Genomic DNA, 26,712 nt, shown 5'->3' with positions numbered 1-26,712 from the left:
TTGAATGTTTCATGTGATATGTTTGGCACCTTATCTCGGTTAACTAAAAACATTGTTGTTTTCAAAACATAGTGCTTTAACGTCTCTTACCTCTGAATGTAGACTGAAATTGCACGGTGAGTTGCTCCTCGCCCGTGATCTGGAATGCCCGATTGTCGTCCCTCCCACTACACATACCATTCGTTCGCGAAGTAGCATCTGCTATTCTCACTTCTTCCAACAAATCAATTTCATCTAAAAACAACATTAATCTGTCAATATCATTTTATTAATTCATAGAATTTCCTTCCTGAAAATTAAAATACAGAGTTTACGGGTGGTTTATTAATATACCGTCTCCGAAGTATGCAACTGTTGAGGGATTTCTTATGTATCTGCTAAAGATACCCGATACCATCAGTGATTCTAGGGTTAGGACCACAAAGCTACCAAAACTTAGCTTACAAACAGGTATAAACTATCAACACTTTGACGACAATTGAAAGAAATATGAAATGTTTACCATACACAAGAATACATGTAAATAAAATCAAGATTTCAATTTAATCTTATCAACTGCGTATGGCCACGTGATTTACACATGGTAAATAAAGTATGTTTTCAAAGCTGGCTTTGTAACTGGTTCTAACTGTCTAACAAGCATGATCTGCCATTGAACAGTTATATTTGCTGGAATTCTTTCGAGTTGATGTTTATATCACAATAATACTCCAAGTTTCCAGTTTAGTCAGCCTTTATTGCCATTTGCTTCCATTGATATCCAACTGGGTTAATCTTTTTGTTGGCTTATTTAAATCTTCAAACGTACCCTAATCTTAGCTTTAATTTAATTTAAACTTTATTTTTGAGAGACTTTCTAATTGATTTATCCACCTTTCTCGGTTCCTTTTCTGTGCAATCGAATGGTGCAGACTGCAGATTTGAATGTACCCTTTTGGAGACTTTGTAACTTGTGATAGATTCTTTGTTTTTTTTACTGATTGAATTCTTTTAGGATTTTCATAGGAATACCAGACTCTGTTTCGTTATTTTTGAAAACATGCAAAATATATATTTTTAGTTTTGGTTATTGTATTTACGAGGGACGTAAAATTAAGAAATGAATTTCATTTTTGAAGATTCATGAGGTTATGAACTATGACGCTTCTCGCGTTAGCACTTCATGATAAATATGCCGGCGTGAAGCTTTGTAGTTCATGTACCTCATGAATCTTCAAATTGAAATTCATTTCTTATATTCACATTGTTTTTCTGATGAGTTGCCATAAATGTACGCCAATGAATTGTCATTTTTAAAGCAAAACAGCTTGCACTATATTTTTGACGTCGACTGCAGTATTGTGACCTAACAATGGAGATATTCATGCTCATTCATGGTAATTCATGATAAAATGAACTGTATTCTATTTTGTAAAGAATCATAGGGGAAATTTATTTGAAATGTAAATATTGAATTATGTCATCAGCTCGACGACATACAACATAGAAATCATATGCCATTAAGCTTGACTTTATCTAATTATTGAATCTTTAATGTGTTGATTACATCACATCGTTCCATTGTGAGAAGCTGGAAAACAAGGGCTAGTCGAGACACTGCATTTAAAATGAATAGTCAAGAATCAGTAAACTAGAGTGAAATTAAACGCTCCATTAAAGCTGCTGTAAAACTTGTTCAGAATCTCAAAGGTATATTCACTGAAATATATGAAATATATGAAATTTACAGCAACCAATGTCTGTTTTATACACACATAAGCAGGTGCATTTCGATGAAAAAATGATATAATGGGCATAAAAAATGTACCCGTCTTTCGCGACAAGAACATACAACAGCTGATGTATATTTGCGAAAATTCAACAAATTATCACTAAGTACAGTATCTTTGATTGACTTTTAGACACATAGTAATTAAATTTGATAGACATCATTTTGGGGTAGTTCACACTGTTTTAAAGAAACATTTAGTTCACACTGTTTAAAAGAAACATTTAATAATAAAAAAAAAAGTTTAATAATCAAAGGTCACCCAATATTATGAAAAATGAGTGAAAACGACAGCGTGAATTAAATTTCTTCATGACAGGGTCCAAACCCATGCACGGGCCATTAAGAGTAAAGGGTTTCCGGAGATAAAAAGAAAGTTAATGTTTTGTCACATCAACAAAATTGGCCAGCACGTTCAGCTTTTGACTTGTTTCATATCCCAAATTTGATAAAATACTGATCAGAAAGAAAAAAAAACAAGTACAGGAAATCATAGGATCTGCCATATTCCAGTATACTAAGTGTCATAATCAAATATGTGTTCTAAAAACAATTAGAAACTGAATAAAAATGTTACGGATGTGTGTTTTAATTAAAAGAGAATATTTAGTTTAATCATTAAAACTTAAAAGCGTTTTTTGTTTCTTTCCGAGCACCGAGGACATTATTGAACGCCCCTCATATCCTGATGAATCACTGCTTGTCTGGTAATAAAAAGAAATCCAAGATAAAGCCAGATTTTTTTGGTTGTTTTTTTTTTTTTGTTTTTTTGTTTTTTTTGATTTGTTTCTTTTTTTATTATATAATTTGAGAGTTATGTAACTGAATTTTATATGATCGGGAAAAATTCAAGCAATGCAGTAGATAATTCGTCACATTCAAATGCTTCAAAGATATATGCGATTATTCTGTGAATATTAAATTTTAGGACTGTTGTATATTGCTTTCCCTCACTTGGAGGGACCATCACTCTGACTATTTTATCAAACGAAGTTTTTTGTCCACCGGAGTACCATCCCTGCTTTTCTTCGGAAGATTCTAGAACAAATTTCTCCTTTTTATTCACCTGAAATCTAACTCTTAAAGGTCTTTAGATAAGGATAAAAAAAATCATAATTGTGTTTATTAGAATAAAGGTATCTTTCTTTTCCTCTTTCTCTATCAATTCATTTATATACATTTCTTTTTTGTATATGTATTTAAATATCACATTGATATACGAGGAAGACTTCCTCCGTACTTTATAACTGAAAAATACGAATTTTACACCACTATACAGGTTTTCATACTTTTGATCAATAAATTTTTGATATTTGTAATATGAGGGCTGTTCAATAAATAATGTCCTCGGTGCTTGAACAGAAACAAAACACGCTTTTCAATAATATAGTCTTAATGAGTTCTATTTTAATGCAAACAAAATGCCCGTAACATTTTTATCCATTTTCTGATTGTTTTTAGAACATATTTTTGAGTATGGCCTATCGTATACTGGAATACTATGATTTCCTGGGCTTGTTTCTTTTTTCTGAAAGGTGTTTTTTTCAAGTTTGAAAAATGAAACAGGTCAATGGGTGAAAGATCTGGCGAATTTTGTTGGTGTGACAAAACATCAACTACATTTATCTGTTTATCCACAGAACTCCTTAACTCTTCATGGCATGTTGATTTGACGTTGTCATGAAGAAATTTAATGTAGTGGATTCCTGATTCTGGTTCCATTCTCCATAAACTTTTCGTTTTGTTTTTTTTGTTTTGTTTTTTTTTTGGCAAAAAATTGCTTTCTAGACTTCTCCAGAAATTGAACTGCCTCCCCAAATAAGAATTTTAACAAGACCGCTAATATTTGAGAAAATGGCAAATAAAACTGTTTTTGTGCATTTGCAATTCTTTGCTTTTCTCAGACCTTGATTTTTTTTTTTGTTAAGTGCATCTTAAGGTAAATAATGTCTTATGGGTTTAGAGCCATGGATTTTAGTTTCATTATCTGTTTGAATTTCAGACAAACGTTGATAACTACATTTTTTGATTTTTTAGAATAAATGTTTAGAGAGTGGTTTTCATACATTTTTTCAAAACATTGGGTGACCATTCAGTAATAAGCTTTTTTTACTGTCAAATGTTTCTTTAAAACAGTGTAAAGTACCCCCCCCCCAAAAAAAAGATGCCTGAAAGTGTCTTAAAGTCAATCAAACATCGTCAGTGATATGTTGTTGAATTCTAGCAAACATTACATTGGTTGTTGTAAGTCCTTGTCGCCAATTTTTGATGCCCATTATGTAAAATTTGTTCATTGAAATCCACGTGCTCATATGTCTATAAAACAGACATTGGTTGCTGTAAATTTCACATAATTCAGTGAATATTTCTTGGGGATTCTTAGCTAGTTTTACAGCAGCTTTATTGAAGCATTTAATTTCACTCTAGTTTACCGATTCGTTACCATTCATTTTTCATGCAGTGTCTCCAATATCCCATGTTTTCCAGCTTCTCACAATGAAACTATCTGAAGATAAACTGTAATTAATTCAGTAAATATTCAATCATGAGAGAAGTTCAAGCTTTACGTCGTATGATTTCTATATCTTATGTATGAGCTTAGGACATTATTTATTGAACAATCCTCGTATAATATGAATATGACGAAAATAATTACATTGAAACGTCGAAATAAACTGAACAAGATTACAGCAAATCAATCACGGAAAATTGAACATCTCCTGTAGACTCGTTACATCAGCCCTTAGCTCTTTGAGCTGATAAAATCCGACGACAGTTCCAACTGTTCAATCCTTTCTTCACCATTACAGTAGCTCAGTCGCTGGAGCACTTGCTCCCTGAATGGAAGGTTATGAGTTCAAATGTTGGCCGCGATTGACCGAAGTCGATGATAAAATAGGCAGCAAATGGCCCTTCCTCGTCTCAAGCTATTGTTCGGAGTCCGCATACAGTATAGCTCTCTCATACCCGTAGCTGTTGGATCACATGAAGGTGGGCATCCCCCGCCGACCGGTCTCACCCGTCATGTGTCCCTTGTCATGATTGAGAAATAACGAGGAAATCCGTCGACTATTCAATCTGTGAATAATGGCCTAAAACGTCAGTCAGAATTTGACTTAATGATAAATTGTAGTTGCTAACAAGGTCATTGTATCGACCATAGAACTTACGAAATTTTGACTTTAAACGGGACTGCTGATGAGCAACTTGTTTTGCAAATAATTTACCTTGTTTTAGAAATTGTTTATTCGTAGAGCATCCTCTCGAATCAACTGAGACATATAAGCTACATAATTATGCAGGTGATGAAGGTGTATTTCTGCATAAGTAAGGGACGTACATAATTGAACAGTTAAAGTTATCACGTTTATTATAAAGTTTGGATCTTGGATTGCAATGAACGTCTTTGTTTAAAGTAAATATCCAAATATGAAACAGATGTGTCGAACGATGTGGAATCTTTTGTTTCAAGCTCAAAAAATAAATTACCCCTGTACACAATTTGTAAATATAGATATCAAGGTATCACTTTTTAACATTTCTTTTTAGGATGATGCTATGGATTGGTTGCTTGTTGACAGGTCACACCCGCCGTGTGCCATATCTATTTATCAGGTAGACGAAACCTAGTCAATTCAGTATAAAAGAAAAGGTCCAACAATTGGTATAAAGCAAGTCAGCCAATCTACGACCCAAACCATTTTTGATTTGCTAGAATTTTTAACGTGCCAATACCTCCATGCGCTTTCACATTAAATGTTCGAATCGTTCGACCTCGATTTTACTTTCTCGACTCCCCCGCAAAAGAGCGGTAGTAAGTTAGATAACTGCGATCCGATTGGAGTAGATTGGTCGTCAACAAAAATGACATATGTAAAAATTATTCTAATGCTACGTTTAACTATTCTTTTTCATATAATGCAATGAGGTTGAAGTTCCCATGGCCAATTTTTATGAGTTTTTTTGTAGACTAAAGTAACCAATCTACTAGCCTAATTGTTTATGTAGCAAAAGTACCCTTGAGATTATATATATATATTCTAAAATGTAATAATTTTACAGGCACACTTTAATTTGAAGACGAGCTGTTTTGACATACTTTAAATTCGAAATCTATTATCCACTTTCTAAGAAGAAAATACAAAATTTGCTAACATCAACTCTTCAGTTAAGGATATGGAGATAACGAACAGTCAAGTAATGTGGTCTGAAAAGTGCATAACAATCACAAGAGGAAAAAATGTGACAAAATGCATGATTAAATTTCTAGTCAAAAGTTCTGTCTTTCATCGAAATTACAAAATCAAAAAATGTAAAATCCAAATAAGTCACGTGCAGTGTTTCGAGATCCTTCCAAGCTATTCACGAAACTTTGGTTATCAAAGTTTTTGTGTAATGCGTGATATTTTTAGTCATATGTCGAAAGTAAAGAAAATGTTCTTGAACAAATTGCTTTAAAATACTAGTATATCATCCAAATTCATATATCAAATTGCTTTAAAATACTAATTAATACTAATAAAATCATTTTCAGACTATGTTTTAATAAGAACTGACCGACTAAAGTTGTGTTCGATTACTTTTAGTTATGTAAGCATCTATTGTTGTGATATGACCCAATAAATATATTTTGAATTAGGTGACGCTGCAAACAGTATATTTATTGTGTGTATTTTACCGCATATACGTATATTATATAAGATTATCACGTTATTCACATCAATGCACTGTAAAACTTTTTAAAAAATGCCTACTATTCTCCTATGGATTCACTTTGAAATAATGTTTTTGAAATCAAAACTTAAAACGTAAGAATATTGTTTTAGTATCAACTCTTAATAGAACTTCAAGTCCAAAAAGAATACTGAAAATGTCTTTAAAATTTAATGACAATAAAATTAGTCAAGATAATTAATTAAGCTTTATAAACTTGTTTCATTGCACAATCAGTCGGAAGACAAAACTGGTAAAACATTATCTACTTCCTTATCCTGTGGAAGAAGTAATGAACTCAAGTTCCAAGAGGACAGCTAATAAAAGCATCACGGTTTTTGAGAATTTTTCTCCTGAAGTGCAATCTGATAATTAGCATCTAACGTCTTAATGTCAATACACTTTGATAAATGTTCTTTTGAAACCATTTTAATACTTTCCATGCATATGTCTACGTGTCTAATTTTTCTTGGCGGCCAGCATGAGAACGTACAGCAGAAACGCTGACACATTGAAACTGCAAAGCTCTGATTCAATTAATTTAACTACGAATTATATACTTTGATGCTTATTTCTTTTAACAGTGCTTCAAAATGATAGCTTGTATTTGTGAAGAAAGAACAAGAAATTGCCAAAACAAAAAATTGAATTTTTAAATAGGTTAGAAAAAAATCCATGCTCTACACAGTAACCTGATCTCGGTCATTTGTATGAAATAATGGCATTGTTTAAAAGAAAAATTAAATTTATTTAGACTGAAAAAGTTGAGGGCTTCTTTTAAGACAATTTTATTGCTATAAATGAAGTGACCTCTAAATGCAGTACTCCTTCCCTTAAAATCCGAAGAGTGTGACGTGGCGACACTACGAGAGTATCATGGGAAAAAAAACTTACCTAAAACAAATGCAACGTTGGCACACAAACATCCTGGAATTAATAAAATGGAAAGAATAAAGAACTTCATATTGGTCCGTGATAATGAATACCCGAATTGAACACTTGTCCACATATTTGAGCAAATTGAGCGTAAAGGTTTCCTCATTTCAATGGACTAAATCCCAGTCAAATAATCTTCAAAACTCTCAAAATGGCGGCTGTTTCAAAGAAATTATTTACACCAGCATTCTGTTTAATTCCCTTAACTTCCAGGGATTTGCTCCCTGTGTACTTGTACTTTGGTCCGTTTTGGTCACTTTGGCCTTAGTGATTTGTGACCAGTGACTACCGACTCTCAAGCCTCTGAGATTCCCAGAAGCGAGCTACAGTAGTGCCACTGTTCAGTTGGAATCTAAGCCCCGACGGTAAAATTCAACTTCAACCTTTCAAAACGTGACGTAGCACTACATAACACGTGTAGATTAGAAACTTTAGGATGAAGAATAAAAACTGGCAATCTGAGCCAGATTTAAGTGAGCAAATTTCTGGCTGATTCGAAACATTTATTAAATTAGACCACCTGCGAATTACTTTATGGTCGTAAAATCTCTTTTTCAAGATTTTAATGCTAAAGATATGCATTGACTTTTCTACAATTGATCTTATATTCAGTTTTTAATTTTGAAAATTAAATAAGAAATAATATATTTAATAAGTTTCTTATCTTTCTTTTAAAGAAAAACACACAAAAATGTTCATGGCATTGTCCGGGACATGATATTTTACTTCATCAACGTTTGTTACCCAAGTTTTAAATCGAATGTTATATATAAACAAAAATTGTAAATTTGTTCTCCACTGCATATTAACGTTTCTGTAGAAACATGTTGAATGCTCTTTTTAGTAAATATTTTGCATGTTTTATTTCAAATGAGAAATTCTTCGTGAGATTTGTCTTCGCCAGTCTTTTTATATTGCAACCCTCGTCCTAAAAAGTCATGAAATCTTACAACAAAAATTATGTAAAAAAGCTTTCAATAAAAATAAGAAGTACGAGCAGCAGGTGCGATAAACGAACACAGAGTTTGCCTAAGCCTCAGTGATAAATGGAGCATTGAAACAGTGTGCTGTATCTCGACATATAATCAAATTCTGACCCGCTTCTGTATTTTATCTTCCAGACAGCGTAATATTACAGACAGCTTACGAGTCGAAATGTGCTGAGCTTAAATTGACATATAAATCAAAATATACACACAAAGAAATTTTTGTTGTTTATTCTTTGAAAGTTTATTTTAAAGCTGAACAGTTTAGGGTACGATCAACCAGTAGAAGAGTTTAATATCAATTCATTGAAATTTGTATAAAATAATCATGGAAAATGTATTTAAGAACTTTGAGAGAGGAATGATAGACGATATTTAGATAGAAATAATTTGATTCTGTAAAAAAAAATTACTTGGGAACTTTTCTACTATCCACATGAGCATGATGAGAGTTGGTTACAAAAGCGGCACAAAAGCACTAAAAACAGATTTAGTGAATTTTACTGATAAGAAGTTTTGAATTAGATTCAAGAGATATCTCTTTCTTTCATGGTTCATTAGGAGTAAATCTAGTACTTTAAAAAGAATGGTGTATCTCTCTCTCTCTCTTTCCTTTCCTACAAGTCACAAATGACATACGTATAAGAATCCTAAATTCAGGAAGCAAAATCGTCATTTAGCGATTGCTTTCTAGAACGAACAGATAATTATCATTAAATATTATCCATGTACTTATAACGGCGCAATCAAAAACCAAAAAAAAACTCATATAAACTGCAATCATTACAGGGCACATTAATATTTGAAAATAACCTTTTCCCTTGCACTATTAAAAGAAAAGATAAGCTTATTAAATTTTTATGGCTTTGCTTTCTTTGCGATTCATTTGTTTTTACAATTTCAGTGGGTTACACATCTTGCAATTGCCCTCTAGGACATAATCAAGAATCAGGTGGTCACCGTTCTGAGGAATGTAGCTGCTCACACCTGCAAAATTGTAAATAAATTATTGGAATATGGAAACTTGTCCAAAAGAATAGGTCTATTTTCATTTTCAAGACCAAAAGCTTATAATTTCTAAGGACAATTAAAAAATAACATGATTGATTTCAGAACGGTGGTAGTGATCATAAGATTTTCAAACTTGAGAGCCACTAAATGCATAAATATCTGAAATACATTTACTTATTAAATGAATTGTCATACATTATACAATTTATCTCATTATATTATTGTAAACCTCCCAATTCACTCATACAAAATAATGATTTTATTATCATTTTTATTGTAAAATTGTGGAAATTTGAATATAATTCTTTGTGGAAAGGTCGTATTGTTCGTATTCTGACCAGGGCCGTGATATATGATGATATAAAGTCAACGGATTTGGTATAAACCTGTGATTGAATTTTTGCCCAACAAAATGCTTTCACAGCTTGATTATGAGTTTCTGTTGTCGTTGGGTTTTACATGTTTACTTTACATGTTACATTATCAATTTAATAACAACCATTACTTTACCTTTTTATGATTTATAGAATTATTTTTGATCAAATATATGAGCATTCTTAAAATAAAAATTGTGTTAAACTGTGGTCATACTGAATTCTATCTCTTCATGGCGTTTCTGTTAAGTAAACTACAATTCATTTTAAAAAGATTATGGGAAAAGCTCAAACTTACCCACATCCAATACTATCGATGGCGCTTTTAAAAATTGCCAGGAAGCCAATCCAAAGACATTTGTTCTATTCGTTCCTAACATTTCAATTAAGTACCCAAGTTTAGCATAATATGTAGACGAAAATCTGGAAGATAATTAAAACTACATTTGTTAACAGAAATTTGCAGCATTTTTTTAAAATTCACTAAAATTGCACTATGCATAATTTTGCTTCACATTTTTTTTAAATAAACATAAATATAAATAGACATAAATATCTTTTTATCGTTATTTTCATCATTTTATATGTATCCTGGGTTGATAAATATGTTATAATTTTTTTTTAAATTATTAATCTTCAAATGTACTCACTGAAAGTTTTTGTCGTTATCAGCCGCCTGCTCCATGAACCTGATGAATGGTTGACCCGCCTTTGACGTCACCTTCTGTTCAAAATCAAACTTAGGTGTCGCCAAATTGTTACGTATCGTGTACCTGATTGTAATATCATCTAAAATGAAATTGAATTTGTCTTAAAATCTTACAGAACACTGTCATTCTTTAATACAAAGATGAAAAAAACGATCGAACAGTCATTTAACTTATGCTAAATGTGATCGGGGTAAAAATACTCGGAACCCCGAAAATATGAAAAGTGTAATCGAGTGCTTAGGAGGAGTGGGCATCCCCCGTCAACCGATCGAGCCTGCTGTGAGCCTTGGTTATGATCAGACACGCGGAGTAATTCGGATCGAGACATATTTAAAAGTTAAATTGGTTGTACGTTGTACAATGTTATTATATTGACCACAGAATTTGCGAAGTCTGGCTGTAAAGCCCTTAAACATCAACTTTTTTTGGCACTAGCCTGTCTCGATTTTAAAATTGTTCGTACTCAGAATATGTGCAGCCTTATCTGAATCAGTTTGCAGACAAAACAGCATTTACAGATCATGTGATCATGTTTAAACTGAAAAAGGGAATTTAATGGAAAAGCTGATTCCGTTCTGAACATCATAACGTTAAGTTATTATTTGGTCATTACTGTTTACGGTCAGTTAAAAATCTTAATAATATAAAACACATGTGGAGTTCTGTGTGGTGTCTTTCATTCTGAGATCTTTAGGATAATATAATCTACGACAAAATGCCCTGCCAGAAGGGAGGGCTTTTGCTAAAAAGGCCAGTGAACCTAAAAGTGATTCCATTTCCTTTTTTGTTACTTTCTTACTTCTTAATACAGACTCAATTTTCCCAACAATTCAGATACTTTGTCCTATAGAACAAAAACTGTTCTAGCTATTGAATCTGTACACAATCCTTAAAATGACAACCTAGTACAAGGCCCCTCTCTTTTCTCATTAGCCAATGGAACACCTAAATACTGACACAATTCTTCAAACTTATCCATCAAAGTGCACAATGCCGTCTTGAATTGACCTATGTTCCAATTCCAATTGTAGAAAAGATGATTTTTTTTTCAAATTAGGAGCAAGAAACTGAGCAACCCATAGGTAGACAATTGTCATTGTAATAAACAATCTTAAAACCTAGTAACCAAAAATCCTGTGGGGCAAACAACTGAATGCACTCGATAAAGCCATTTTTAAAAAAAATTTAATTAGTTAATTGCAAAACATACATGTATATTATACACCTCTCTCTCTCACTCTCATACTTCCTGGAAAATGACAAATGCACATATATGAATAGACATAGAATATACATATATAAGGATAAACACACAAACATCAATATACATATAATATACATATATACATATGCAATATGCTATGCATGTTCAATTATTAATAATATTAAGAGTTACTATGAGATACATTAAAAAGACATTTCCACTTGGACCATATTTTTTTTTATAAAATGTATTTCCTGACAATTTTTCTTCTAAAGCATAGTAATAATTTAAATACTTTAAAATATCATTAAAACAATGATATTGTTTCTTCTTGATTGTTGAAATAAATATTTCTTCACTAATAGGATAATCATATTAATTGCTATGTGATCTTTTTCCAGATTACCAAAAATAAGTTTTGACATCAAATACATCTTATACCAGACTTTTGAAAAATCCAATCTGACAATGCTAGCTAAATCATAGAAACCTGTGTACAGTAGAAAAATTGCTTGATTGACTCTGGTTCTAATTTACATATTAAACAAAAGTCAAAGTGGTAAAATTTCAAGTTTAGACAAAGAACTATATGCGGTATATTGCCTATATTTGCCCCCACAAAAGTTAGATTTCGAAAACTTCCTGAAATGTGCTGAATTCAATAAATTGTATGAGAAATATAAATTAACAGAAAATATTATAGTGTCAAAGCAGTTTATTCACAATTTTTGCTTTTATGACGTCACAAACTAGTCTGATTTTATATCCTTTTTCAGAAAGAGGACAAAATGGACAAAATTTCAACAATTTTAGCTTTAAAATTTATAGAGCGCAAATTTGTTCAGGAACAATATTGACATATTTCATTGATATTATCATTCTACACATTATATCAAAATATTGATCCTGAACACACATGCGCTCGGTGACTTTTACCCAAAATATCGACGAAATATGTACACTTTTCTGTAAAATTCATAAAAAAACTGAAATTTACGTCATGTTTGTGACGTCATTACGTACATATGGCGTCATTACTTATGAAAATATTCAGTGCTTTGAGGTCAGCATATACTCCCCTGTTTAAGAACTTAATTAAATATATCTCCATCAAAGTTTGATTTGGGGGGCAAATATTGGTTATTACCGAATAAAGTTCCTTAAGTTCGTATTAGTACCTAATACACTATGAAATTTTTTTATTATTAAACCATATGAGTCCTGAATCTTTTGTTATCAATTTAAAGTTTGTATAAACATGTTTTCAGCAAAAATTTGACTCTGGCTTTAGATCAATATCCCATTTGTTTTAGCTCACCTGAGCCGAAGGCTCAAGTGAGCTTTTCTGATCAAAATTTGTCCGTCGTCTGTCGTCGTTGAAAACTTTTCACATTTTTATCTTCTTCTCAAGAACCTCTAGGCCAATTTCAACGAACTTGCCACAAAGCATCCTTAGGTGAAGGGGATTACAGTTTATTCAAATGAAGGGACAAGCCCTCTTCCAAGGGGAGATAATTATGAATTAATGAAAAATTAATTGTAAATTTTCCTCTCCAGAGCCATTGTGCCAGGAAAGATGAAAGTCATGTGGAAGCATACTTAGGTTATGTAGATTCAAGTTTGTTCAAATCATGACCCCCAGGATAAGGGCGGGGCCACAATGGCTGATAAAAATTTAACATAGGGAATATATATAGGGAAAATCTTTTGAAAATATCCTTCTCCAGAACCATTCGGCCAAGGAAGATGAAACTTATGTGGAAGCATACTTAAATAGTGTAGATTCAAGTTTGTTCAGATCATGACCCCATGGGGTAGGGCGGGGCCACAATGGCTGATCAAGTTTTAAATAGGAATATATAGGGAAAATCTTTTAAATATCCTCTTCTTCAGAACCATTGGACCAGGAAAGATGAAGCTTATTTGGAAGCATCCTTGTGTAGTGTACATTCAAGTTTATTCAAATCATGACCCCCTGGGGTAGGGTGGGACCACAATGGCCAATCAAAGTTTTACATAGGAATATATAGGGAAATCTTTAAAAATTTTCTTCTCAATTACTGTAAAGCCATGATTAGTGATTTTCATATGGAAGCATTCTCAGGTAGTGTAAATACTATAGTTTATTCAGATCATAACCTCCAGGGATAGGGTGGGGCCACAATGGGTGTAGGGAGGGAAACAATGGGGAGTCAAATTCAAATTACTACAAAGTAATATGTACAAACAAAATGTTAAAATAATATATTTAAATATCTTTTTTCTCAAGAACTTTCTCAAGAAGTTATATGCAGTATTGATATGGAGGCATTCTCAAGTAGTACATGTATTAGAATTCAAGCCCCCTCCCCTCCCCCTCTGTAAACTTTTCAATTCGGATCTGATTTGTGTTTTTATCTAGCTCAGGTGAGCGATGTGGCCCCTGGGCCTCTTGTTACAAATAGGTCTTTGTTGTGTTTTTGACATTAAATAATCATAAATATTTCTATATCCTTTTTTGTATACAAAGTATTTTTAAAAATTCAGTTGATATGGTTTAACAAAAGTATTATATGAAAATTGTTTGATATTTGGCAATGCAGTCAAAATACTTTGCTTAATCTTCATTTTCGGTAAATACACCAAGTGGATACGAAAGATTCGTTATCATTCGTCGCCCTCCCTGTTTCTTTGGTAATAAAACGACAGGACTACAACGCAAATTTGTAACTGGTAATGAAGGAAAAGGACCTAATATACGACCTAACAGAATGTTCTCTCTATTTTTTATCCCGATTCTGCATTCTGTTCTGAAGCAGATTTCATATACCGGGTATTCATGTATTCTACAATTTTCTTACAACCCTGATATTGTAATGAAAAACCTTCTCTAAAACCATGATCTGATAAATGTGCCACATTTTTATCTGGGATAATGATGCAACAGTGTGAGCCGATTGTTTACTTTTACAGGGGTACTACCCAGGTCCCATAATCTATTGAATAAATTTCTAGTACATGAATTTCTGACAAGGACGCTGCTGAGGGAATCTTAGCCTGTATTGGATTTGTTGGGCAAGGAGGTTAGGTTGGCTTCTGACAGTGTTGTGGCCAAACCTGCAATTCATAGAAGGATGAGCCCTGTTACATTTTGTTGGTTGAGATTTAACCTGGATTGATTAAGGCAGGCCCACACTTTTACGGATCCGGTTTTAATTTTACACACCAATATAAAATTTTGATTATCCTTATCTATTGGGGAAAAAAATCTTTTGGATGATTAAAAATAATTTAGCAAGTATATATTTGTTTATTATAGTGTCATTGTGCACACAAAGCATTTAATGTACATTATTTATAGGAATAACCACTTTGCACTCTGTCCATAGGATCTATATGTGATTTAGTATATACACAGACAGAGAATTCTTAATTGCCTTTATGGACCTAAAGCTTTTTTATTTTTTTAAACAAACTAACTTGAGATCTATTTATCTTTAATTTTTAGCCTATATCATCTTTTTAAATTTACTTTTTAAAAAGTTTTGCGAAGAACGATTGAAAAAATAGATATTCCAAAAATGGGGGTATAGGGGTTCAAAAGGCTGTTTTGTAAAAATTTTCTGGTCAACCATAATAAAGTATGTTTTTTTGCTAACCTAAGATATAACTCTAAATAATTGTAAAGAAAAAATAGCATATAAACATATAAGATTTTGAGAAATATTTAAAATAAAGATATTTTGAGCTTTTTGTCTGAAAGATTTTGACAGAATCAACATCAATTTTTTAGTGTTTTCAAATAGAAATTTCAAATATTTTCTTGACAAATGAATATTTATGATTTTCTTAAGTTTTAACAATAATTGGATGTGATTTGGTACATAGCTAAATAAAATATGATGTTACACTTCTATATGTTGAATTTTTGCTGTTGCATTTTTAGAGGTATATACTCCGAGACATGTTGTATGAAAATTAACCTGCAAAGATATGTTTTTTATGGGTGTTTTAGTTAGATTATGACTTATTCAAGATTTTCAAATCAAAAAATAAAGAGTTTGACAGAAAATTCTGAAAGTATGGACCAACCTTAAGTGGCTGCATATAAGAGTCACAATTCTGCATCTACTGAACCCCCAATTCAAGGAAGACTCAAATTACTTTTTTAAGAGTAAACTGGGCATCATATTCCCTCCAACCTAACAGTTACATAACGAATCGAACCCAATGCCTTGTTTTGTGTTTTATGCAATAGACTGATGCATCTATCCACTGTGAAATATTTTGAATTTTTCTTCTTTATGTTAAGGTTTGATTTGAAATGAACCCTCTTGAAATATAACCTGATGTTGAACCTCTGATGTTGGTTCTTAAAAACAATTTACTTAAACATATTCATTATTTGCTATCTTATATTTCATAGCTTGGGGGACATGGTGACACAACCCTATTAAAAGTCATCCGATTTTCTATGCCATAATTGCTTGTACCTTTTGGAGCTGATTGGGATGCAACGATTGAGGCGTTAGTCACAGAATTTATCTGCTGGGCTGTTGATGACGTGAATCCTGCAGTAGAGGTAACCAGTGATGTGGAATTCGCATTTAATGTAGATATTTGAACTTCCACTGGAGGCTCTGCCTGCATGGACGTTCTGACATCTTGAGGTTCTGACATACCTTCTGATGTTTGCCGATGAATGATATTAAAAATGTACACCTAAAATCTTCCCGGCCCTAAAGCTTTGGAAAATAACGGAAGAGGAAGCTGGCAGTGGGCATGCTCAATGCTGCTAGATTGTTTGTACGAAAGAAATTAGAGTTATCCTTCTTAACCCATGATAAAATTAAAGGTATTTGGACACAGATTTAAAGTTAATATTTTCGCTATAATATTACGACTTATATATTTAAATAGCATTTCACACAAAAATGAATAAAAAATCTTATTTCATTTAAAAGTTATTAAAACTTCAAATTGTTTGGCGGGTTTTCAAGATTAACACATCCTTGCACTTTCACAAAAATTAATTTTATTCTTAATACTTATAACAATGATATAAGATTAATCTTTTTTTTTTTAATACTTTTCTAATTTCTGCTATTCTAATGAATGCCAGTGCTTATTCTAAAAATCCTTCACGTAATCAATTAAACCAAGGGTATACAGCGAGTGCCTAACGGAAGGGATGGCCAATCATCCAAGGCAACAGAAGAACCCAACTCGGGAGTTTCCACAGGTTCATGCTTTCTGTACTGTTCACAATTTGTTTGTAAAAAAAAGAAAGAAATATATTGTCTCCGAGTGGGGGATTGTCCACGCCTTGTACGTCCTCTTTCTAGAGAAAAATCAAGTAATTCAAACGCTCTTAAAAATTAAAACCTTTAACAGGTATAAAGTAACAAACGTCTTAGACTCAAGACATCTACTAAAAAAATCGCAAGCACGAAATATGTATTAAATTTCCCATTCAGCCAGCCGCAAGAAGTGTAATAGTACTCCTTTTTAACACAGACACAATGAAGCTCTAACAATAACAAAATGGGTACACCACAGTGTTTAATACATTGTGTACAACGATTAACAGAGTGCATATTTAGTATTAATAGTATACCGTTTATAGCAATTTGAATACTAGAAAATAAGTATACAGTGAATAACAACTATACAGGGCATCTGAGTGAAACTTGTGATTGATAAGGGGGCAGAAGATGAACAAGCTTCCAACATTGTGTGAAAACAATAAAAATTTAAGATGGTGTTTAAAGTTTTTAAGAAGTGTGACAGTGTAATTTTAAAAACTACTTCCTCTTTATAATTACTTCAATATCGACAAAGTATTCCTTTAAATAATAAGATATTAGTTATATTGTATTGCAGTTCTTTTCCTTGAGGGAATTTTTAAAAGTAAAAGGGGTTAATTTGTTTTCCGTTCTTTTTATCTTTACCTCTTTGATTACCTCCTTTTTCGTCTTCCATTCCCATCTCATTAACAAGAACTTTGCCATTAATGAAGCTGTTAAAAATCAAAAGTATTTTAATTTTATTAAATCAAGATCATAAGTAAATGTTGTTCAAACGATTAAGGGGCTCTCACTTAGGTAAGAATAAATTGAATTTAATTCAATTCTTTTATTAAATGCTACTCCCAAGTGACTTAATTATCTTATGATATAATTACATAATTATCATATCTCATTAAAATGATATGATTCGTGATTAACTGTCATAATTACTCAGCAAAATTGTAAAATAAAAAAGTACAATATTGACACATTACAATGTGTGAAATGTTATACTAATGATATAAAATTTCACTTGAATGCACAATAAATGCTGTCTGTACTTTTACCTACTTTTTGTAAGGATATTTCATAAATGCATTTTCCCCGCAATTAAACAAGGTTATTTTAAATAAAAGTCTGAGAAGAAAGATACCATTTACCTGACACAAGGTATACCAAACAATTGTAAAAGAACAGCCAGATGATACATGGTTCTCATGGGAAGGCTTTAATTCCTTGTTAAAGTGGACCGATTTAACTTTAGGTCAATAACGATCATGTGATGAGAGACAACCAATTAAAATCCGAGATTTATTCGGTCTTTTTTACTCAGTTTAATGGTTTTTATATTTTTCTTTAAAAAGTGCTAGCTGCTGGTATTCGTTCATGTCAATAAAGACAAGTATTTTAAAACTTCTCAAAATTTCATTGAATCATTAAATTATTTACGTTGTTGTTTTTTTTTTTTTTTAGAAATATGACATATTTCTCAGCTTGAACCTACAGTGGCATTCGTTATACTGAGTTATTTATCTTGTTATAGCAAGTCAGTATGTCATTATATTCAGTAGAAGTTGTCTCCTTTCAACAGCAATATAGGATTCGAATTGGCAGTAGTTCTTAATGGAGATGTTGGGAACTTCAATTAATTTCGTCTTTTTTTGTTTAATTTTGGACTTTATCAAATTTAAAATTTTTAAAAGATCGCAATAGGTACTGGAACAAAGAGATCCCTCGATCGCTGCTCTATGGACCTGAGTGCAGGTAAAGGTTTTAAGTTGTAGCCATCCACCAGCAATGAATTGGTGGCGTTTTACTGAAAAATTCTGGAGAGGAATTTCAAACAACAGACAAAAAACACATGATACATAATACACTGATTTAGATAAACTACAAAAGAAACAATCAAAAGACCCAACTCATAATTGCCTAATTGAACGAGTATTAAGTTCCAAAGTATAAATGTAGTATGGAGATAATGAACAGCAATCAAGCTCAAAAGTACACGCAAACAATATAAACCCGAAGCAGAGCAAAACAGATATCTAAAAAAAAAAAAAAAAGCACGGTTCCAGGGCGGGTTCAGGTTCCATGGAAGAGTAAGCATCCTCTGTCAACCGGTCAGATCCATCGTTGTGTTTATAATCACATCAAGTGGAAAAGCAAACAAGAACCTCTAAATACATCAGATATGGGATGAGGTGCCACGGTGGAGTAAGCATTCCCTGTCGACGTGCCACGTGCGCCATGTACACCTTGTAATGATCGGGCAAACGAAAAAATACTGATTGGATTCACTGGAAAATAACTGGCCTACCAATCTGTATACAAAAGAGTTCATTTGCGAACAAGGTCACTTTATCGACACATAGAACTTAATAAAGATTATTGATATAATTGTATCATTTTGTGCGTATGCTTATTGATAGTTATGAAGCTAAATACATGTAGCTTCTCATTTCAAAATGATTACATTTAAATCAACTTTACTAAAGCTCTAAACATTATGAAATATTTTAACGATTTCAATATTTAAAAATATAATTCATTTTTTCAATAAATAATCAGTTTATCTGTCCATTAAGGACTCTTAACCTGGGTGCTATACCTTTTAGTACTGCAATTTCTTTTTTAACTATGCTTGGAAACATCAGCATTCGGATTAACAATTATACTAGAATGGAAATTCTCTAACAAAAATATAAGTAAAATATACTCATCTAGTAGTTATCATAAATAATTGCATACAATAAAGATTGAATTTAGCAATTGAATTACTTGGAAATTTTACATAGGACTATTAATAAGATATAAAAGGTGGTATATGGTGGATACAATTACCTTGACAGCAAACACAATTTATTATTTAGTCAAATACTAACGTTTTTCATACTAATAGTTAGGCCACTATTTACACAGCGACATTAAATTGTCAACGGATTTTTCCGTTAATTTCCGATCATGACAAAATCACACGGTGAGTGTGAACGGTTGGCAGGGAATGCTCACTCCTCCATGGCACCTGATCCCATCTCTGATGTTTTGGAGGTCTGTGATTGCTTTGCTCCTATTTCCTACTATGATTTTTTAATGTTTAATGAACTTTTGAGCTTGAATACTGTTCTCCATATATTTCATGAAGAGATTTAAGATCATAACTTACATATTGCAAAGGGGATGTAAATTTTAGCAACACTCTGAGGATACATAGAGTAATATTTTTAATAAAATGTAGAAAATCAGCGAGGATTGGTTGTTCCTATAATATTTTTTTTAGATTGGAGAATTATTTGTATCATTTTATAAAACTCTGAAAAAGTAAAAACATGCTCAGCTTCTAAATAAATATTCAAAAATATAATAATATATGAATGTCGTGAAAAAATGATCGTATTCAGAGCATACTGTAAAGAATTGAATACATTAGAAGTCTCAATAAAGCTTCTAAAGTATTTCAGTATTTCAGATCCTGATTTTTTTTAATAAATGGAAGTAACTTTTGTTATTAATGTGATAAAACGTAGTCAATACCTCAAAATATATAGTATATTTGAATGTCGTGTTTGGGAATGATTTGAGGAAGTTTTAACATAATATAACGAAAGAAACTTTAAAACTTTATTTATTCCCCTGAACAAAAGATCTATACAATTTTAAGGAAGCAAACCTGTTTTCTTTTTTATTGCATTGAAACATCATTACAAACTGTTTTGGAAAAATGTTCAAGGAAAAAAACAATCCAAACCTATTTTTTCAAAAATACTATGAATATTTAACTACAAATATGTTGTCATATTCTAGATTAGAAATAATAACATGATAATCAAATTGCAAAAAATAATTACCCCACGTAGTCATATAAACATTTTTTTTTTGAGAAACTGTTACACAACACTGCAAATATTTCACAGATTTCAAAAGACCATATGCACAGAAATCCATATAAATGTAGGCCTTTCAACTGCCGCTAGGGTTCGTTGTTATGAACGATAACTCACTGCTGAAACTTGTTTAGAGCAGGTCCGAGGTATCTAACTGTTTAAACGCAAGTCAGTTTTTAGCATTTCCCAAGTGTTCCTCTGCTGTCAGTAGAATGCAGTGGTTTTAAAATTTAGCACCAATGTTAAACTTATTTACTGTATAGTTGCGGACACCGTTTAACTACATATAATTAAAATTTTTAATTAAAAGAAAAAGTGAAATCTACCCTCTTCCTTAGTTCTAATCTGATTAAATTTTTATTCTTGGTCGTTCCCCTTCGTGCTTAGTAACACAAATACGATGATCAATTGTTGCATTTACTTGTAAAAATATATATATTTATATAGGAAGCGCAAAAGCGCGAACTTAAAAAACATGACATTATATTTTCTACTTCATAACAATCGTCAAAGAGAGTTAAAAATATTCAATATAGTCTGTTCCCCATTCATTTGACCCTGTTATTTCAGGTAGAGTGAAGACATTCTCCTTCTTTTGGTCAACACTTTTGTGTACAAAACAATGTAAGGAACCCTTTTGTGTACATAACAATACCAATGCTGAAGCAGCCTATATGTCATTCCTATGAACGATAACTCATAAATCGGCACTTAGTTGGTCATTTTTCACACCTGAGTTACCTGTCCTTAAAACACAACATCGTTAAAGTCAATTATGAATTATAAAATTTTTAATGATTTAATTAAAAGTATGCATAAATCATTATCTTTTTTGATATTTTCATGTACCTATAAATCTATCTATGCAATGTTTTTTACCATATGTGCTACTTGAAAAATTAGTTGAAAGGCCTAATAAATGTAACAGCTGACTAATAAACTCCTATTTAGTTTCGTGTATATGATGATGTTATATGTTACTATTTTTATTTAAAAGGGGACTTGAAACTGGAAAAATTATACTGTACATTTATACTAAGTTTGGATAAAAAAAAATCTACTATATTTATATATACAGGTAATATACTAGGGGGGACCAATTTATCAGTTTATATATAGACTGCCTAGATATTTAGGATGCATAAATGTATTGGATTTTCCCGAAAGGCCCGTGTAGGCATTTGTTGACGTGTTTTCTAATTCTTTCCTCGTTTCATCACGCGGATGTATATAATTGCGTTCATTTTTAGATGGGTATATAAAGGTAGACAATACACTTTTAGTTTAGATCTGAAAAAAGGATGTACTTCACATCTCATCTGACAATTCTCCTCTTATCGCCACTTGTGTCAGGTAATGTTTCATGATGCATTGTAAATGTTAGCATTTTCATTACCATTTGATATACAACTTAAAAGGACATAGACACAGTTTCAACTGATATTTTTAAACCAATTCTAATATCTGCAAATCCTTCGTAAGGTAAATCTAATGATCAACAAAAATATGAACATAATTTGTTTTGAAGGAGATACAGAACTTGAAATCCTTCATAATGTAAACAAGGCTCGTGCCTTGTTTTTGTTCACATATATAAAATATTTATAACAAAACGAAATTCTGCAAATAACTAGATACGTCTAATCCTATTTATAGTTAACTTCTTTATTGAAAAAATATGCTTTGAACAATCATATATTAGTCTAAGAATATTTTAAAACTTATGTAAACAAAAACATGGCACAGGCCTTGTTTACAAAACAAAGGTTTGAAGCTCTAAATCTGTCTTGTATCTCAAAAACTGAAATTCAAATTTTTGATGTTTCTTAGAAATACCTTAGTTGAGTACTTGTACGTAAGGATGAAAATATGGATTTAAAGCTGAAACTGTGTCTATGCCCCTTTAAAGTTTGTTCAGAATGTTTTACATGAAACATATGGAGATAACAAACACTATTCAACATCAAAAGTCCATAAAACAATACAAAATAGGAGCAGAGCAAACACGGACCTCCAAAACATCCAAAAAAGATGGGATCAGAAGCCATGGAGGAGTGAGCATCCTCTGCCGACCGGTCACACCCGCCGTGTGCTCCTTGTCATGATCGGGAAATAACGAAAAAATCCGTGATGAAATCAGTGTATGATTAATTATATAATGGACTATTAATGAATTAGAATGAAAAATGTCAGTCACCATTTGTCATATGTCCTTATTGCAATTTACGGTATACTGTCTTCATGCATGTTGATAACAAAATTATAAGATCACACTTCACAATCATTTCTGAGTTTAATTCAGGCATTGTTTTACCATTTTGAATATTGATGAAGTTATTAAATGAATATCAGTGAACATATTAAAATATTGATTGTATGTTGTTTAACGTTTCATTCGAGAATTGTACTCTCTTATGAAACTGCAAATATTAGAAAGACAATGGACGATAAGTCAATCATAAGTATCTTATTTGTAGATGTCTTACAAGCCCTGAACCCAAACCCGGAAAAGGAGAAAAAGGTAAAGGATAATATAAATGCACAGGCACTCGCCATTTACTATTAAATGAAATACTTGTATGGAGGTAAGAAACAGAATTCAAGCTCAAGAGTTCATTGAAACAATACAATTCGGAAATAGAACAAAGGTCATACTTTAGTCAATGGATTTGTTCTTCCAGGCAAAATCAGTATTGAAGTTTATTATACCATTATTTTATTTACTTTTCAAAGGTAATGGAGAAATAACGATCAGGTACACGATACGTAACAACTTGGCGGTACCTAAGTTTGAATATGAGCAGAACGTGACGTCAAAGGCTGGTCAGCCATTCATCAGATTTATGGAGCAGGCGGCAGAAAACGACAAAAACTTTCAGTGAGTACATTTTATTTTTTAACTCTAGTTAGGATAAGAATGCTTCTTAGAAGTGATAGACTATTATTAATATTAATTATAATTAATAATTTATACCAGCTTCCTTCCTAAAAATATAACGTGAAAATAAACAGGTCATTTTGACTTGACCATTTTAGACATACTTTAATATAATCTGTTAAAATTATTAAACTCAGAACACATAGTATGACTGTTTTAAACTTTAAATTTCGTATTTCTTCAGGTTTTCATCAACATATTATGCTAAACTTGGATACTTCATACAAAAGCTAGGAAAGGAAACAAGTAGGGAGGGCGTTCTTGGTTTGTCTTACTGGCAGTTCGTGAGAGCGCCATCTACAGTATTGCCAGTTGGTAAGTTCTGGGCGGGGGCTTTTCTCCCCTTTATTAGTATAATATAAATTGTACTTGGAAATACACTTGAGCCCCACGTATTTTTAACGTTTACTGCTAGAATAATTTGGATTAAGGGCGTAATAAGTAATAGGGTTTATAGGTTTTAATTACTAATAAGTAATAGGGTTTATAGGTTTCAATTACATTACGGGCAGAAGAAGATATTTATTAAAGAAAGCATTCCTCTTTAGTTCATATCTAAAGTAAGCAAAAGCACACCTCATAGTCTTCCTCTATTTATAATAGAAATTTAAATTTTGCTTTCAAAATACGCTGTTTCTTACATTGAACCCTGTGACCTTTATTAATAAAACAGTTTAGATAATCAATAGTGTATTATTGCAGGAGTGAGTACCTATATTCCACGGGACGGAGATCACATTATTCTGGACTATGTACTACAGGGAAATTGTGTTCAGAACTGATGTTTATCAAAGGAATTTCACATTTTATTACAATAAATCTGCAATCTATATGTCTTGTATACGTATACATAAGACAGAATAAATAATAGATATGAAGTTCTGTCGTCAATTATAAAATCGGGGTTCCCTGTATTTAGGAGCTTTTATGGTGATTGATTTTAGGTCTTCCTCTTCAACTATATTAAAATCACCAGTTATGACGTGTCCAGCAAAAATGTAGTTAAAAAAAAAATCCTTCCCTACTCAATGGCCCTGAGTGCCGAGTTTAGTACGAAATTTGCAGCTCTCCACAGGCAAGTGGTGGCGTCTCCATATGAGTGAAGCATATGAAGATAACGTATACGAGATCAAAAGTCCATAAAACAATACAAAATAGATACAGAGCAAACACGGACCTCTAGTGCATCAGAGGTAGGAAGAATTCTCGAGAGGGACGTTAAACAATCTTCAAGTTCACTATTCATTAAAGGAAAACTTTGTGAGACAGCAATGACGATTTCAAAGTATTGAAAAACACCTGCGGGTAAAATCTATATCATCTCAGAATATGGCTTGTACAAAGATCTTGAAAATTATAAGTACTAGTACTCTCGCCTTATAATCATTTTGATAAAATACATGTAATTAAAACGCTCTCAGAAATTAAACTTTTAACAGCTACAAAGAAACAAACGTCCTAGATTCAAAACATCTACTATCGGAAGTCGGAAGCTAGAAATAATTATTAATTTATTATTCAGCCAGCTGCAAGAAGTGTAATAATATTCTTTTTTCAACACAGACACAAAATGGGTACAGTGTTTAACACAGTGTGTGCAATGATCAACAGGGTGTACAGTGATTCATTCAGTGTGTAAAGTGATAATACAGTATACAGTAAATAACAATTAGAATACTAGAAAATAGACGAGTCGAGCATACAGTACTATATTTTTTAGTATTTGATAAAGGGAATAAAAGAGGAGCAAAACTTCCAACATTGTGTGAATGCTATCATGTATGTTCTTGACACGATGAAAGTCTATATCGCAATGAATCACTATTGTGAATAATACATCAATGACCCTTCAAATGTATATCATAACGATGTTTAACTTACTAAAAATTAGGATGGACCCATAGTACCAAAACAATAGTTGATTTTCTCATATTTCAAACAACAATGTGGAAAACAGTATGTAAATATCTAAATTGGTGGTTAAAGTTTTTAAAAAGAATGACAATGGTTTTAATCTATAAATTACTTCATGTTGTACTTAATGTTTATAATAACTTAAAAATTGACGAATTGTTCCTTTAAAATGATAAGATATTGGTTATATTGTATTGCAGGGTTTTCTTGAAGAAACTTTTTCAAGTGGTAGGGGATAATTTGTTTATAATTCTCTTCATCTTTCCCTCGTCCACTCAGCATTACCTCTTTTTTCGCCTCCCATTTCCATCTCATTAAACAGAACTTCGCCATTAATGAAGCTGTTAAAATTAAAAGTGATTTCAATTGTTTTAAATTATGTACATAGAAAATTTTTTTGGTTCAAACGATTGAGGGGCTTTCAACGAGGTAGGCAGTCCTGTGAAAAAGTTGCATTTGTATAAGATTTAAAAATGGTTGTAAATTTTGTACTCACAATTATAACCTTACCCCTGCTATCTCATTATATAGATATGATTCCTTATTAATGGCCATGACTACTCGACAAAATTGTGATGCAGACTATCGACACATTATATTAATGATATAAAGCACAATAAAAACAGTGTGTATTTTTCCATACTTCCTGTTACAAATTCATCATAAATTATTTTTCCGCAATTAAACAAAGCTATTCCAAATAAAAACTTGTTTTATAAGAAGGATAAAATTTACCTGAGAAAGGATAAGAAATAGACAAGAATTGCCAGGTGATACATGCTCCCGAGTCTTTAATTCGATGTGAAAGAGGATGGATTCAACTTTAGGTCAATGACGTTCATGTGATCAAAGACTAAACCAATTAAAATATGAGTTATGTTAAGGTCTTTACTCAATTCAATAATTTTAATATCTTAAAAAAGGGGTTGTTTGTATTCATTCATGTCAATAATAAGAAGTACTAACTTCTCCAATGGAATTAATAATATTGAGCTGTGACATAGACGGAC

General features: G+C 31.9%; 3 protein-coding genes across 4 annotated transcripts in view; 1 reads left to right on the top strand and 2 right to left on the bottom strand.

Annotated features, from left to right (window-relative positions):
- The window catches only part of LOC134273653 (collagen alpha-1(I) chain-like), a 30,448-nt gene extending 22,635 nt beyond the window's left edge, over positions 1-7,813 (bottom strand). Inside the window, exons 1-2 of the mRNA XM_062755843.1 lie at positions 7,376-7,813; positions 91-234 (exon numbers count right to left, since the gene is read on the bottom strand). Of these exons, the coding sequence (XP_062611827.1) occupies positions 91-234; positions 7,376-7,523 (292 nt within the window). The 5' untranslated portion in view covers positions 7,524-7,813. The remainder of the gene's footprint in view (positions 1-90; positions 235-7,375) is intronic.
- Positions 7,814-9,250: 1,437 nt separating this feature from the next.
- Positions 9,251-26,581, bottom strand: LOC134273655 (uncharacterized). 2 transcript variants are annotated; one of them, XM_062755845.1, is made up of 5 exons: positions 26,438-26,581; positions 25,988-26,043; positions 10,439-10,577; positions 10,087-10,211; positions 9,251-9,390 (listed from the first exon to the last, which is right to left on the bottom strand). In XM_062755845.1, the coding sequence occupies exons 1-5, from the start codon at positions 26,479-26,481 to the stop codon at positions 9,296-9,298; spliced, it is 459 nt and encodes a 152-aa protein (XP_062611829.1). In that variant the 5' UTR covers positions 26,482-26,581; the 3' UTR covers positions 9,251-9,295. The 2 variants fall into 2 exon arrangements, with proteins under 2 accessions (XP_062611829.1, XP_062611830.1); XM_062755846.1 differs by lacking the exon at positions 25,988-26,043 and adding an exon at positions 17,645-17,700 and having other exon boundaries at positions 26,438-26,534.
- On the top strand, positions 22,588-24,620 carry LOC134273656 (uncharacterized). The gene is made up of 5 exons (XM_062755847.1): positions 22,588-22,616; positions 23,328-23,371; positions 23,584-23,728; positions 23,973-24,103; positions 24,491-24,620. The coding sequence occupies exons 1-5, from the start codon at positions 22,588-22,590 to the stop codon at positions 24,568-24,570; spliced, it is 429 nt and encodes a 142-aa protein (XP_062611831.1). The 3' UTR covers positions 24,571-24,620.
- Positions 26,582-26,712: the final 131 nt, after the last annotated feature.

The sequence above is a fragment of the Saccostrea cucullata genome, unplaced genomic scaffold, assembly GCF_032062105.1.
Source record: "Saccostrea cucullata isolate Sc308-1 unplaced genomic scaffold, CSIRO_AGI_Scuc_v1 ctg211, whole genome shotgun sequence".
Lineage (NCBI taxonomy): Eukaryota > Metazoa > Mollusca > Bivalvia > Ostreida > Ostreidae > Saccostrea > Saccostrea cuccullata.
The sequence above is the reverse complement of the archived record's forward strand: the minus strand, read 5'-3'. Positions and strand labels throughout refer to the sequence as shown.

Excerpts from the sequence above, each read along its gene's own strand:
- LOC134273655 (XM_062755845.1), bottom strand. The coding sequence starts at position 26,481 with ATGTATCACCTGGCAATTCTTGTCTATTTCTTATCCTTTCTCAG. Across the intron at positions 26,044-26,437 it reads TATTTCTTATCCTTTCTCAG|CTTCATTAATGGCGAAGTTC; the intron begins GTAAATTTTATC and ends TAATTTTAACAG. Across the intron at positions 10,212-10,438 it reads GATAACGACAAAAACTTTCA|ATTTTCGTCTACATATTATG; the intron begins GTGAGTACATTT and ends ATTATCTTCCAG.
- LOC134273656 (XM_062755847.1), top strand. The coding sequence starts at position 22,588 with ATGGCACAGGCCTTGTTTACAAAACAAAG. Across the intron at positions 23,372-23,583 it reads ACCCGGAAAAGGAGAAAAAG|GTAATGGAGAAATAACGATC; the intron begins GTAAAGGATAAT and ends TACTTTTCAAAG. Across the intron at positions 24,104-24,490 it reads ATCTACAGTATTGCCAGTTG|GAGTGAGTACCTATATTCCA; the intron begins GTAAGTTCTGGG and ends GTATTATTGCAG.